Consider the following 12243-nt stretch of genomic DNA (forward strand, 5'->3'; position numbering starts at 1 on the left):
GGCAATTGGACAATTAAAACAGACATTCGGATGGCGGGGAAGAACAAACTGGGGAGGAGGGCAGAGAGAATGGTGCAGCAATGAAGGAATGAAAACCCCAAATCCCTGTAAATGTTCATTAAAACTAATAAAATTTAATAATAATAAAAAAATTTTTAAAAAGCTACATTAAATGAAAACTAAACAAAAAAATGAAGTGTACAGAGTCATCAGAGTGAAGCTTCATTGTAAGCTCATCTGCTGGTACCAGTGTGACTGCTTTTATGGAAATAAATGTACATCATGGTGATTAATCCTTTTTCTGTATATTAATGCTTCCTTCTTTTCTTCTTTACTTTCAGAGAATTCGTGACTTAGAAGATAAAACAGACATCCAGAAAAGACAGATAAAAGACTTAGAAGAAAAAGTATGTATTAAGTTGAATATGTTACTATTTATCTGTCCATACAGTATTTGTTTTGGTTTTTGGATTGTCTTTCTTCTCAGTTGTCTTTATTACAAAAGCAGGTGTGGCTACATAGCAGTTACCTAGATTCTGATAAAGGATCTGCCATCAGACCTTGACTTTCTTGCCTTTTTATTGATCTTTCTTTTTTGTGTTTTGTTGCCTTGGTTTGCTCTTTCTCTTCATTTCCTTTTCAAAAATTTCTTCTTTTATTTAACCTTATGTCACTCTTTTTTTATCTTTAAAATATTTTAGCACCTTTCAAAAAATACTTCCTGTTTTTATCCATGAAAGCTTTATTTTCCCTTTGTGCTACCAGTTGCATCTCAGAAATAAGTTCATAAACTTAGGTTGGCAGATGGTAATTACCTTCTCCTCTTATTTCCCCCTCCCCCGAGTCCTAACGAGTAACTGCTTCTTTCAAGTCATCCAATATTTCTAGATAAAATGTTGTTGTGTGCCATATTTTAGAGTGACACTAAAGCATAAAAAGGATGTTTGGAAATGTATATACTTTGAAAGAAATGGTAAATCTCAGATCGGGATAGTCAATGAGTTAGCATTTCACAACAAATCATTTTTCTACCCAAGTTGCTCAGTGTATCCTGTTGAGAAACACAGCAAGGATGGGCAATGATTTTTCTCCATTGTCTCAATCTGTTTAACCAGCAGGAGCTATGAATCCCTGAATTGAAGTTGAATAAAATTATTTTTGTAGTTTCTTCTATTGACATTCAAGAATAGAATAGCAAGCTATTTGCTATTCCCAAAATTCTATTTCTCTCCAGTGGCTCCCACAGCTGTGTGAGATCAGAGGAAGTTGATTGGCCCAGTTGATTGGGCAGATCATAAGGGGCCCAAATTCATATAGAAACTGTGTCTTCTAGTATTTATCTGGTCCTGAGTAAAAGTCTTCAGTCCTTGCACCTAATTCACATTTTTAAAACAGGAAACAGGGATGGTAATACTTTTCCCCACATTCTCTCATGGTATCCACAAGCAACAAATCAGATAATTTTGTGAAGGTTAGGCATCAGGATTCAGTCAGCCACACTGGACCCACCAGAAAACACTTTGCAGTCCAGAAGGGAGTAAATGTCAGGAAAACATCTTCTAACAGAATAAGAAGGCAAGCAGCTTCAACCCAAGACCACCACTAAGGTGATAAAGTGTGCTCCCATTCCCCCCTTCACATCAACGCCCCTGTTCAGCATAAAGAAGCCAGACAGTCTGTGCCCAATTCCCAAATGAGAAACCCACACGTGAAAAAGACAGTTTGTTTAATCACAATTGGACTATGCTTACCATTACCCTTAATCATCTGGTCCCCACCCGATCCTTTTCATTTCCTTCACCTGCTCCCCCCACCAGCCAAATTTTGCAGCCCTGCAACTGCATCCCTGCAATTTTCATCCCTGCCCATCCTTACCCTTCTGCTCCCAACCCTCACTTCCATGTATCCCCAACATGTTTTTCCCAATATTTTTTTTTTAAAAGAAGAAAAGTAAGCCAAATTAAGCAGTAAAGTTTTAAAACTTTCCTACACTGAAAGTCCACTTCTGTTGTAAAATATTAAGTCTAAATTTTTATCACTTCAAAAGTTTGCTGTTTAGTTTCATGGCATTGAATAGGGTAAAAGCACAGTACAGTGAACTAAAGATGAGCCTAATTTCCCATTGTTTGTCAGGAAGACCCACAGAAGGCTTGCTCCCACAACTCCCTTCTTCCTTCCTTAACAAGCCTCACATCTTCAATTTTCCATGTTTTGGCTGTCCATCCTACTTGTGGCTCCAGCTTTCATTTCTGCTTTTTTTCTCAGCAGTCCACACACTACCTTAGGGAGAAAGTCTATAGTCCAGACAGTTCTATACCAGAATTTTGAAGATAATGTTCAGTCCTCACTCAACTGAGGTTTTAAAAAATGTTTTTAAAAGAAATTTCCTATATTATTGAATGGCACCACCCTAGCCAAACACTAAATAAATCTCTTGGAAATTTTCAGAGGGAATGATTAAGGTTATTCTAATTTATTATCATTTTAGTTGGTACTTTTTTTCCACCATCATTATTTTGTGAAATATATCCCCTGGGTCCAAATGTCCTGACCTTTATGTTAACATCAAATGAGATGTGAGACCTTATTACATGTCCTCTACATGCCTACCTTCCAGGCACTTGAGCTCGTTCCTACTCACCCACAAGCCTAAAGAGTGCTTACATCACCGATAGCTTTTGGTTTTGCCTTTATAGTATTTTTAACACACACCCAAAGTTACATCAGTATTCTTTGTGTTGCTAATTTCCATATACGTGGAAATAAAAATGAGGTGATAATAAAAAATAGTGAAACTATTTCATTTATGTGCATTACTGTACCATATGCTAAACATTTCCACTTTTATCAACTTACTTAATTCTCATATTAATACTTTTGAAGAGGCACAGAAGATACTATAATCCTTCTTCTATGGACAATGAGTAATGCTCAGAGAGATTCAACTTACTCTGCCTTATATAAATGATATAGAACAAAATCGGGACCCCAGTTCAAGGTTTCGACCCAAACTACATGACTACATGTTTAAACTGAATTATAGATGTCTATCTCCTGATGCCTAGAAAGGTGATTCTGGAGTCTGACTTACTCCTAAATTGACTGGAGCTCCTCCATTTCTCTTCTTCACCAACCTCTCATGCTGTGGGTGATATCATTTTTTACCTTTAAAGAATAAAAAGAACAGAGTTTCTGTTTTTCAGAATAATAAAATAGTTGGTAATACGAGGCTTCTGCTGCCGCCATTTGTAGCCTGTGCCCCAATTTATACCTGCTGCCCAATGGCAGTTACATCCTTTATCTTCCAGATCTGTCCCACTAAGAATAATTAATGATATGCTTAATCTACATGTCAGTACTCCCCCTTCCTTACTTTAATCCCAAAACTTGTCCCATTAGCCAAACAGTGATAGCATTGAGTGATAAAATGCATACTCTGTTCATGTTTTTTGTGTTTTTGAAATAACTTCCATATGTGAAGGAGACAATGCTATCTAACTAAATAGAGTTCAACAAAAATGTAAGTTTCCGCCCTCATTGGGCTATGAAATTAGTTTATTGATTTACTGCCCTTATTTTCCTCAAGTATACTAATGACTTTCTCACAATTCTAAAGTGTGTAAAATAATGTTTGTCAAATGCCAGGTCTTTGATACATTGTTTTTCTAAAATGTAAATAAGAAGGTTGTTGCTGTTTTCTATGAAAAGGTAGTTGGTTGTCTCTGTGAGGAGTGATTGGAATTGATCAAGGTGAAAAAAAAAATCTGAGGTTTTGTACTACCTGAATGGCACTACATAAATCCAGATTCACATAACCTTCTTCTTTTTCTTCTGCAGTTTCTGTTTCTATTCTTGTTCTTCTCTCTTGCCTTTATTCTATGGCCTTGATGTCAAGGTGCCTCTTAAAGGTAAGACTTCATTAAATTCTCAAAATGCGATTCTAAAAGGTGTATGAGAAGAAGATGCTGCATATTGTTACCATGCCTGTTTTAAAAGAACAAAAAGATAACACCTTGTTTGGGTTTGCTAAAGTGTCCTAAAATTATAAAAAGATTTGATCCATTTTAGTAATCATTAAGGTAGTAAATAACTGTAAAGGATCCTAGGTACAAAGGATTATGTGGGTTAGTCTTTAAAAAAAATATACTTCTATAACATCTTCAAAAGCCATAACCTGTGTAGAATGGAAACTTATCAGAGCAAAAAAAAAACAACTAATTTTTACTAATGGAGGAGACAAACTCATTACTGTTGAGTTGGAGCTGATTCAGAGCTTACCCTTCAGCAAGGTTTCAGAGGCTGTAAATTGCATGGGGTGAGAGTGCCCACCTTTCTTCTTCAGACCATTTTTAATATATTTTCCAATTTGAAACATCTGGGATTCTGTGAATCTAATAAGTTAATGATGACCACATTTTTTTATTTAAACATTTCTTCCAATATCTTTCATCAGAACTCAGGAAAGCAAAGACGTAAGTGAACATGGATTTCTTTTCAAAACATATTTAGAAGAAAAAACAATTCCTGTTTTCATTAAATTACAAAATCCTCACATTGTTAACATATAGATAAATAATCTGAGACAGTGGGCTTTCAACAATATTAAAAATGTATATCCAAAAGCCTTATCTCAGATGGACATGGAGTTGGAATATAGATTGAAAGAGGTGAAAAGCAGAAATTGGGCCCCCCCTCCCCTTTTTTAGAAAGCATACCAAGTGATTCTGATATCCAGGCAGCAATGAGAATCATGAATCATAATGTCATTATTAAAAAATGAGACAAGTCTAGCCACTATTCAGAATACACTTATCATAATCTTTGCTGGAATGCATGTAATTTAACATTTTCAATAGCAAACTAATGAATGGTGAAGGGCTTAGCTATCTAGCTATCTCCAGTCATACGAGAATGTGGAAAGATAAATCAAAGCACCTTAGCGTGACCCGATGCAAGGAAAAAGATAAGCAGATAAGACTAGAGAGTTTGCTGAGTGAAATATCTCAGTCACAAAAGGACAAATATTGCATAAGGCCACTGTTGTAAAATGGGACTGACATCGGAGTTGAGGGAAAACAGAAAAGGAGGGAAGGAATGATGTATATTGCATTTAAACATATGAGGAAGAAAACTGTTTAGAAGGGATCTATGAATGGGTATTCTTGTCATTGCAGAATTCCAGAGTGAAGGCTGCATAGTGGAGTGGACTTGGGAGGAGGGATTGCATAATAATGAAAGAGTTTTTCTTTTTCTTTTCAAGGAGAAGAGTGAATTGGTGGGAGGGGGTCGGCAGGGAGAAAAGTGCAACAACGAATGACTAGAAACCCTAAGTCTGTAAACTTTCATTTAAATTAATTTTTTTTTAAAAGAATCTCTTTTCAGACTGACAGCTATCCTTATACTAATCTTGTAGTATATAAAGAATAGTGTTGAATCTCCAAAAATTATTTTCAGTAGTAAATGGCCAGGCATTTTCCCTAGTTCCTTTTAATCTGGAATTTATAGTGAAGCCAAGACAACATCACAGTAGAATGCAACTTCCATTGAAAGACAGGTGGTTGTGGTGGTGGTGGTGTTGTGAAGTGCCTGTTACAGGAATTGAACCTGAGATGAGAATTCTACAACTGAACTACAAGTACCCCAGTTGAGCACTTTATTAGGTGATAAGCTATACATGACGGTTGAAGGATTAGAAGGTATCAGAGATGACCCTTAGATTTCCTGGTAATAACTGGATGGTGTCACCCTTTACAGAGATAGGGAAAGCAGAAGGAAAGAATGGTAACTGTTGATGATCTGTGGGGATTTTGGTTAGTGATGACTGGAAAACAGGATTTGGGGACAGTTTTTTATGGCTTATTTTAAATCAGTGGTTATAAAGGATCTGGTTCATGGAATTCTATGCTACTAAACAAAAGGCTGTGTCTCCATGGGCCACATCCACCAACAGTTCTTGGGGGCGGTGGGGGAGATGAGCTGTCTCCTCTGATTTTGATTTACAGCCTTGAAAACCCGATGGGAAATCAATATGCATCGCATCCAACTCTACAGCAAGTGAGTTTGGGTGTGAAGCTGCTTTCAAGCAGGGAGAGAAACTGAAGGAGAGAGAGCATAAGTAGCGTATTAACTCTTCTAAAACTATTTGCTGTGTGTTATCTATGAGCCAAGCACTTAGTTAATCTCTTGGATAGCAGAGTCGCAGGTCAGAGGAGACAGCATTGTGCTAAATCACGGTGAGTCTTGCCTGCAAGAAGTTTTCAGAAATTGTAACTACACTTGCTGTTTTGCAGAATAAGACATTAATCTTAACTCTGTTAAGCAACTCATATAATGAATATCTGAAATTCTGCTATATCCATAGGAGCCTTGGGGATCAAAGATTAATAAAGAGTTTTCATTTACTTAAGTATTTGGCTGCTAGCCAAAGGATAGGCAATTTGAATCCACCAGCCTCTCCTTTAGGGAGATGGAAGAGAGGCTCTACCCATTAAGATTTACAGCCTCAGAAACCTACTGGAAAGTCACTGTGAGTTGAAATTGACTAGACAGCAGTGGGTGAAGAATTGTTAGGACAGAGTATTCAATGCCATTCAGCTGCTTTGACACATAGAGATATTCCATAGTGTGTTGGAGTTTGTAAATCTCAGTGGAAACAAATTGTCCATCTTCTTCCCACCCTTTGTGCTATTGGTGGATTCAAGCTTTGGGAGATTCACAACCTTTGAGTTAGGAGCAGAACACTATGGATTATGCTGTTTCCAAGGCTAAAGCCTTTATAGGAACAGACTGCCTCATCTTTTTCCTGTGGAGTGGCTGGTGAGGTCAGCATACCGGCCTTTTAGATAGGAGCCAAGCATTTAACAACCGCACTGGACCCACTGCTGTCAAGTCACTTATGACTCATGAAGATGTTCCCCCAGGTCACCAAGGCTGCACATCGTAGTGAGAGGAGATTGCACATCTTTCTTCTGCAAAGTCACTATGGTGGATTTAAGCCACTATCCAGACCAACATATAATACGTATGAGCTTTATACAGAACGTTGACTATAATTCGTAATACTATATAAGTTCAACGTTTGCAAGGAATATGTCTTTTGCGTTTATATATTTAAAGCATCTTTAAAGTACATTCACATCAGTAGTTTCCATTACTAGGGTATGAGAGAATTTCCTGGGTTGCCATAAATTTATAAATTTTTCAATCTATTTATTGGTTCCTTACTTGACACATTTTTTTTTATTTTTATTTTTTTATTTTTGTGTGAGTGTATCGTCAAATCAGATCTGACTGGTACAGGAGGAGATTGTCCCTCCTTTTCCCGGCAGAGCATCTGGTGGATTCAAACCGTGTGCCTCTGGGATTGTAGTTGCAGCTCCTTGCCACTAGGCCACCAGAGCTCCCCCTACTTGACACATTTTTAAAAAACTAAATTATTTGTAGGATTTTGTCTGGGCTATAAGAGTTTATGGGAGTAGATCCCTAGATCTTTTCTGTCTTTAAGTCACTTCAAACAAAACTCTGTCTGGCTGCAGCAAGGTGGTTCCAACTCATAGTGACCCTGCAGTGGCTTCCAAGGCTGGAAATCTTAACAGGACGAGACTGCCCCTCTTTCTTGTTCAGAGTAACTGGTGGATTCAAGCATTAGAGATAAAGCCTTTTGGTTAGCAGTGCAACGCATTGTTATACAACCAGAGCACTAGCATGTTCAAACCGCGCATCTTTCTTGTAGTAACTCAGACCTTACCCACTGTGCCACTACTTACTTCTACAAGCATTATATTCGTAATGAGTCCTTTGGAGCTCATACCTTGCTCTTGTTAGATGCAGTCAAGTCAAGTACAACTCATAGAAACCCTATGAACAACAGATCTTAACTCTGTCCTATCCTGTGCATACATCCTCGTCTCTGGCATACTTGAGACCATTGCTGTAGTCACTTTGTCAGTCCATCTCACTGAGAGTCTTCCTCTCTTTTGCTGACTTTCCAACTTTCCCAATTTGATGGCTTTTTCCTCAGAATGACGCCTCCTAACAACTGTATGTGAGACTAATGTCTGTGAGTCCAAAGTACGTGAGCTGATGTTTTGCCATCCTTGTCTCTCAGGAACACCTCAGTTGCACTTTCCCAAAGACGTACTTGCTTTTTCTCTTGGCAGTCCGTAGGCTATTCTTTCCTCCTGCAGTCCAGTTTCTTTTTCTTTCCAGATTCTCTCTCTCCTAGCTTCTGTGCTATTTCCCTCTCTGCCTGTAACTGCATGTTAGGTAGCGTCCATAGCTTTTTTAGTTACTGTATGTTCAGGGAAGTCCATCCTAATTTACATATTTAATCTCATTCTCTCTATTTTCTTCCTGTAGACTTGAGCATCTTCATGGGGAAGGTGATCATGGTCAGGCTCGTAAGGGCCTTTTTCTCCATCCTATTCATGACTTAGCTCCTCTAAAGGACAGGAGGGAGGTAGAGGTAACAACATACATCTTAATTGCATTGTCGGTGTTTGTGGACCCCTCTCTAGGAATCTTGCTGTAGATGCTACTGATCAGTTCCTCATATCTTTTGGACACCCCTTTGGATATAACAGCACCTCAGAAATTCTCTTAGATGGGTAGTTTAACAAAGCTATGTTTCATTTTTTTCTCTGTGAAATAGCATCTGTTCCTTTGACTTATCTTCATCTGTATCCTTTATCTCTAATAAAAATATAAGCATTAGTATAAAAGCATTTAGTGATTTATGTGAATATTTCTAATAAATTATTGAGCCAAAGTTGGTATGAAGGCTGATATAAACTTGAACTTTGTGTCTCATGAGAGAAGTCTTGTGTGGCCTAATTAATTTCAATGTCTCTCCCTATAATGCATTCAAAGGTCCAGAAAGAATTTGTGCACTGCAACATTTATGATGGTACCCAGAGTGCAGGGGGGGAGATGCTGGGCCTTGGCCCTTTAGGAAATATTGACATGGATATGTCCTCCTTGATCTTTTGAAGAATTCATACATACGTTCCCCAGGAGGACTGGCTCTTTTTGAACATTTTCTATAAACCCGGAAGGTGTTAAGTACTTGAGTATCAGAGTCACAAGTCAAAGGCCACATCATTTGCTCAATGATCATAAATCTTATGGCATACAAGAAAGTCTCAGGAATAGTAGCTATAATTGCTGTTTCATAGAAGAAGAAATACCACGTGTAGCTATCACAACTAATAGCATCGCTCTCTCAGTATTAATGTATGAGAGAGTGTGCACAAAGTCTTCATACTCAACAAAGTTCTCCTAAACCTTTGTTATTCAGAGTTTTTACTGAGGCTTCTTAATCAATGTCATGTGGTTGACATCTGGTTCCCAGCCAACACTTTTATTCTCCTGTTATTCAGAAGTCAGAATTAATACTGCATAGTCTAAGTTTCCATCATAAACTACAGTATTTGACTATCGAATGATACGAACTTTCAGTGAGCAAAGCTACTCCTCAGGGTGGACATTCCAGGGGCTTAGAGAAAACCTCCTTGAAACCAAGGGCAAAATAAAAATGTCTCTTTGAGTAAGGTCAATGCTTCATTACATAAGAAACTGCTAAATGCACACTACTTCACCCAGTTCTGAGACCAGAGACTGTAACAAGTGTGTGTATGAATAGTACAATGCAAGTCAGCCTTTGAAAGCACTTTCTGAATCTCCTGATTGCCAGAATACCCACAATCTCCTGATGACTGTCTTTGTACCTTCCGTCACTTCCTCACTACTCTCTTGCTCCAGCCCCTGTACTTCTTCCTACTCATTCTCTGAGATTTTTCTCGCTATTTCATCCCAACTTACTCTGGTCCTGGAATCAGGAAAAAGTGGCTTTGTGAAAAAAGTACTCCAAAAATCTCTTCTTTTTATGTATAGCAGAAATGTATTCACATCCTTACATTTTCTCTGTGGAGAAGACAACAACTGTTGGCCTCTTTCGCTCTGACTTTGTCTCTTGCCCACCATTTCTGGGGCTCCAGGAAAAGCTTGCTATAGATTAATAACCCTATTTTATAGGGAGAGAAATTAGGTCTTTAATAAGTTAAATTATTTGTCTTTGGGCACAGAGCCAGAAAATGGAAACCTCATTTCTATTATCCTGTCTTTTATAATGTAATAGCAGTGTCTTTAAGCAGCTCATCAAAGTCTATCCTCTGTGCCATTTCATTTTTTTAAATGGTTTTTTTGAAAGAAAGCATTGTATTTGATAATTTCAACCAAGTGAATACCCAGCTATTTAATCTTAAAGAGGAACAGGATGAGGATAGCCTAGGGATAGCACTTTTCTAAGGAGATTACTGTGCCAACTAGGACATCTCTGTACTATATTCCAAGGGAATGCTCCAGCCAAGGCCTGAGGGTGGACACAATCTGCCAAGGGTTACAATGTTAAGGAAGGAAAATGAAATAAAATACATCACTGAAGGGCACAGGCAGACGTGCTTTTAAAATAACTTCTTAAATTGGTATTTTGAGGAAAGATGAGTCAACGGAGCCTCATAAGGCATAGATTGGGAAAGCCTCAGAGGAAATGAGATCATAATGATAGCTCATATGTTAGATCACCTTCTATGAACCAAAAACTTCCAGGTGCTTTATATATGTTAAATGATAGCAAGCTTTACAGTAGCTACTTCTGTTTTGTCATGTGTTTTGGAAGTCACAAATCTTTGCTCATTTCCAGAGAGTCAGAACTAACTCATAGCAGACCCTCCAGCAGGTTTTCAGAGGCTAGAAATCACATGGAAAAATATTATTCATCCTTTTTCTGTGGAGCAACTGGGGAACTCAAACCACCTGCTTTGGGTTGACAGCACAACTCCTTACTCAGTGCATGTTGTTGTTGGGTGCCATCGAGACTGAACCAACTCATAGCCGACCTTCAGCAGGTTTTCAGAGGCAGTAAATCATACAGGAGGAGATTGCCCATAATTCTCACATGGGACAGAGATTGTAGTGCAGCTTTTTGCCACTAAGCCACTGGAGGTCCCTATACCCATTAGATAGTACAGCCAAAATTCTAAGTTGGGATGTAGAATCATTTCACCTTCTTGGACCTGCTTGTGAGAAAGACCAATAAAGCAGAGTATTAGAAAGAAAAAGTCTTGACAAGATAAACTGACCTTGTGGCTGTTAACAGTGGGCTCAAACAGCAATTATTATGAGGTAGATGCACAACCAGTGTTTTGATCTGTGTCCAAATGGTGACTATGAGCTAGCACCAAACAACAGCTTTTCTCATTTAAAATTGAAATCGCTAACCTTAGAGAAACTTTATAACTTGCACAAGATCATACATCTTGAAGAGCTGGTAACACTTTTTTAGAAATTTAAAACAAAAACATTTTCTGATTTAGCTATTGGTAGAAATGATGACTAAAAAAATGTTTCCCTCTGTTTTACAGAGAAACCGACAACATGGATAACACCATAGCAAGGCATATGCTTCCAAACCTTCAAAAATGGCAAAATGTTTACACCAATGAGAGAGAGAAATCAGAGGCTAAGAACTACTCAGTAGCCAGGACTACACCCGTGTATTTTAAAGCCATTACTCGAGGTTTCTTATTTGACAGTTCCTACATGACCCTGTCGAAAATCTACAATATATGCTGCATTTAATGAAATGTGTATATGTCAAACCAGAAGAAAAGAGCTATAAACATATATTGTGTAAAGAAAACACAACAACAAAATCAGTTTCAGCAGATCAAGCAAAGATGTGTCTTGGGCATGGAACCAAAGTTACAATGAAACATTCTACTCCTGCTGTGCAGGGGGGTCATTTTAATGTAACACTAATACCCCATGGCAACACTAGTCCTGATAATAAACATCATTTTAAAAATTAAGAAGAAACAACAACAACAAAAAAGGGTGGGTGGGGAATAAAGCACGAGAAATACCTATGAGGAGCTATTTACAATAAAATGTTCAATTGCAAAGTCTGGTTTCTTACTACAGGGATTTGCTTTTCTGTCTTTATTGTTGTTTTAAACTCAGGAACAGAGACATCTACAATGGATATGGGAAGAAAAGTACTGTCCAGTTTGGTGTTGTGCAAAGGTGAAGCTTGTGGAACGCATTCCACAAATGGCAGATGAAACATGGATCAGTGACCCAGATTAAAATGGTGACAAAGGAAAACAAGTGAAAGTAACATTAAAAAAAGGGCAGATTTGTTGCTTCTTGGCCTTCCTTCATATCCGTGTTCCACCATAGTCAACA

At 38.0% G+C, this 12243-nt stretch overlaps 1 protein-coding gene across 4 annotated transcripts in view; it reads left to right on the forward strand.

The window, feature by feature from the left end:
* Positions 1-11963, forward strand: part of JAKMIP2 (janus kinase and microtubule interacting protein 2) — a 276562-nt gene extending 264599 nt beyond the window's left edge. For 2 of the 4 annotated variants that reach the window (XM_006893727.1, XM_006893729.1), the window contains 2 exons: positions 342-407; positions 3838-3888. In XM_006893727.1, the coding sequence (XP_006893789.1) occupies positions 342-407; positions 3838-3888 (117 nt within the window). Of the gene's footprint in view, positions 1-341; positions 408-3837; positions 3909-11420 lie in introns of those variants that run through there. The other 2 variants (XM_006893730.1, XM_006893728.1) reach the window with 2 other exon arrangements.
* Positions 11964-12243: the final 280 nt, after the last annotated feature.

This window comes from Elephantulus edwardii, unplaced genomic scaffold, assembly GCF_000299155.1.
Source record: "Elephantulus edwardii isolate Elephantulus edwardi_28Jun2011 unplaced genomic scaffold, EleEdw1.0 scaffold00130, whole genome shotgun sequence".
Classification (NCBI taxonomy): domain Eukaryota; kingdom Metazoa; phylum Chordata; class Mammalia; order Macroscelidea; family Macroscelididae; genus Elephantulus; species Elephantulus edwardii.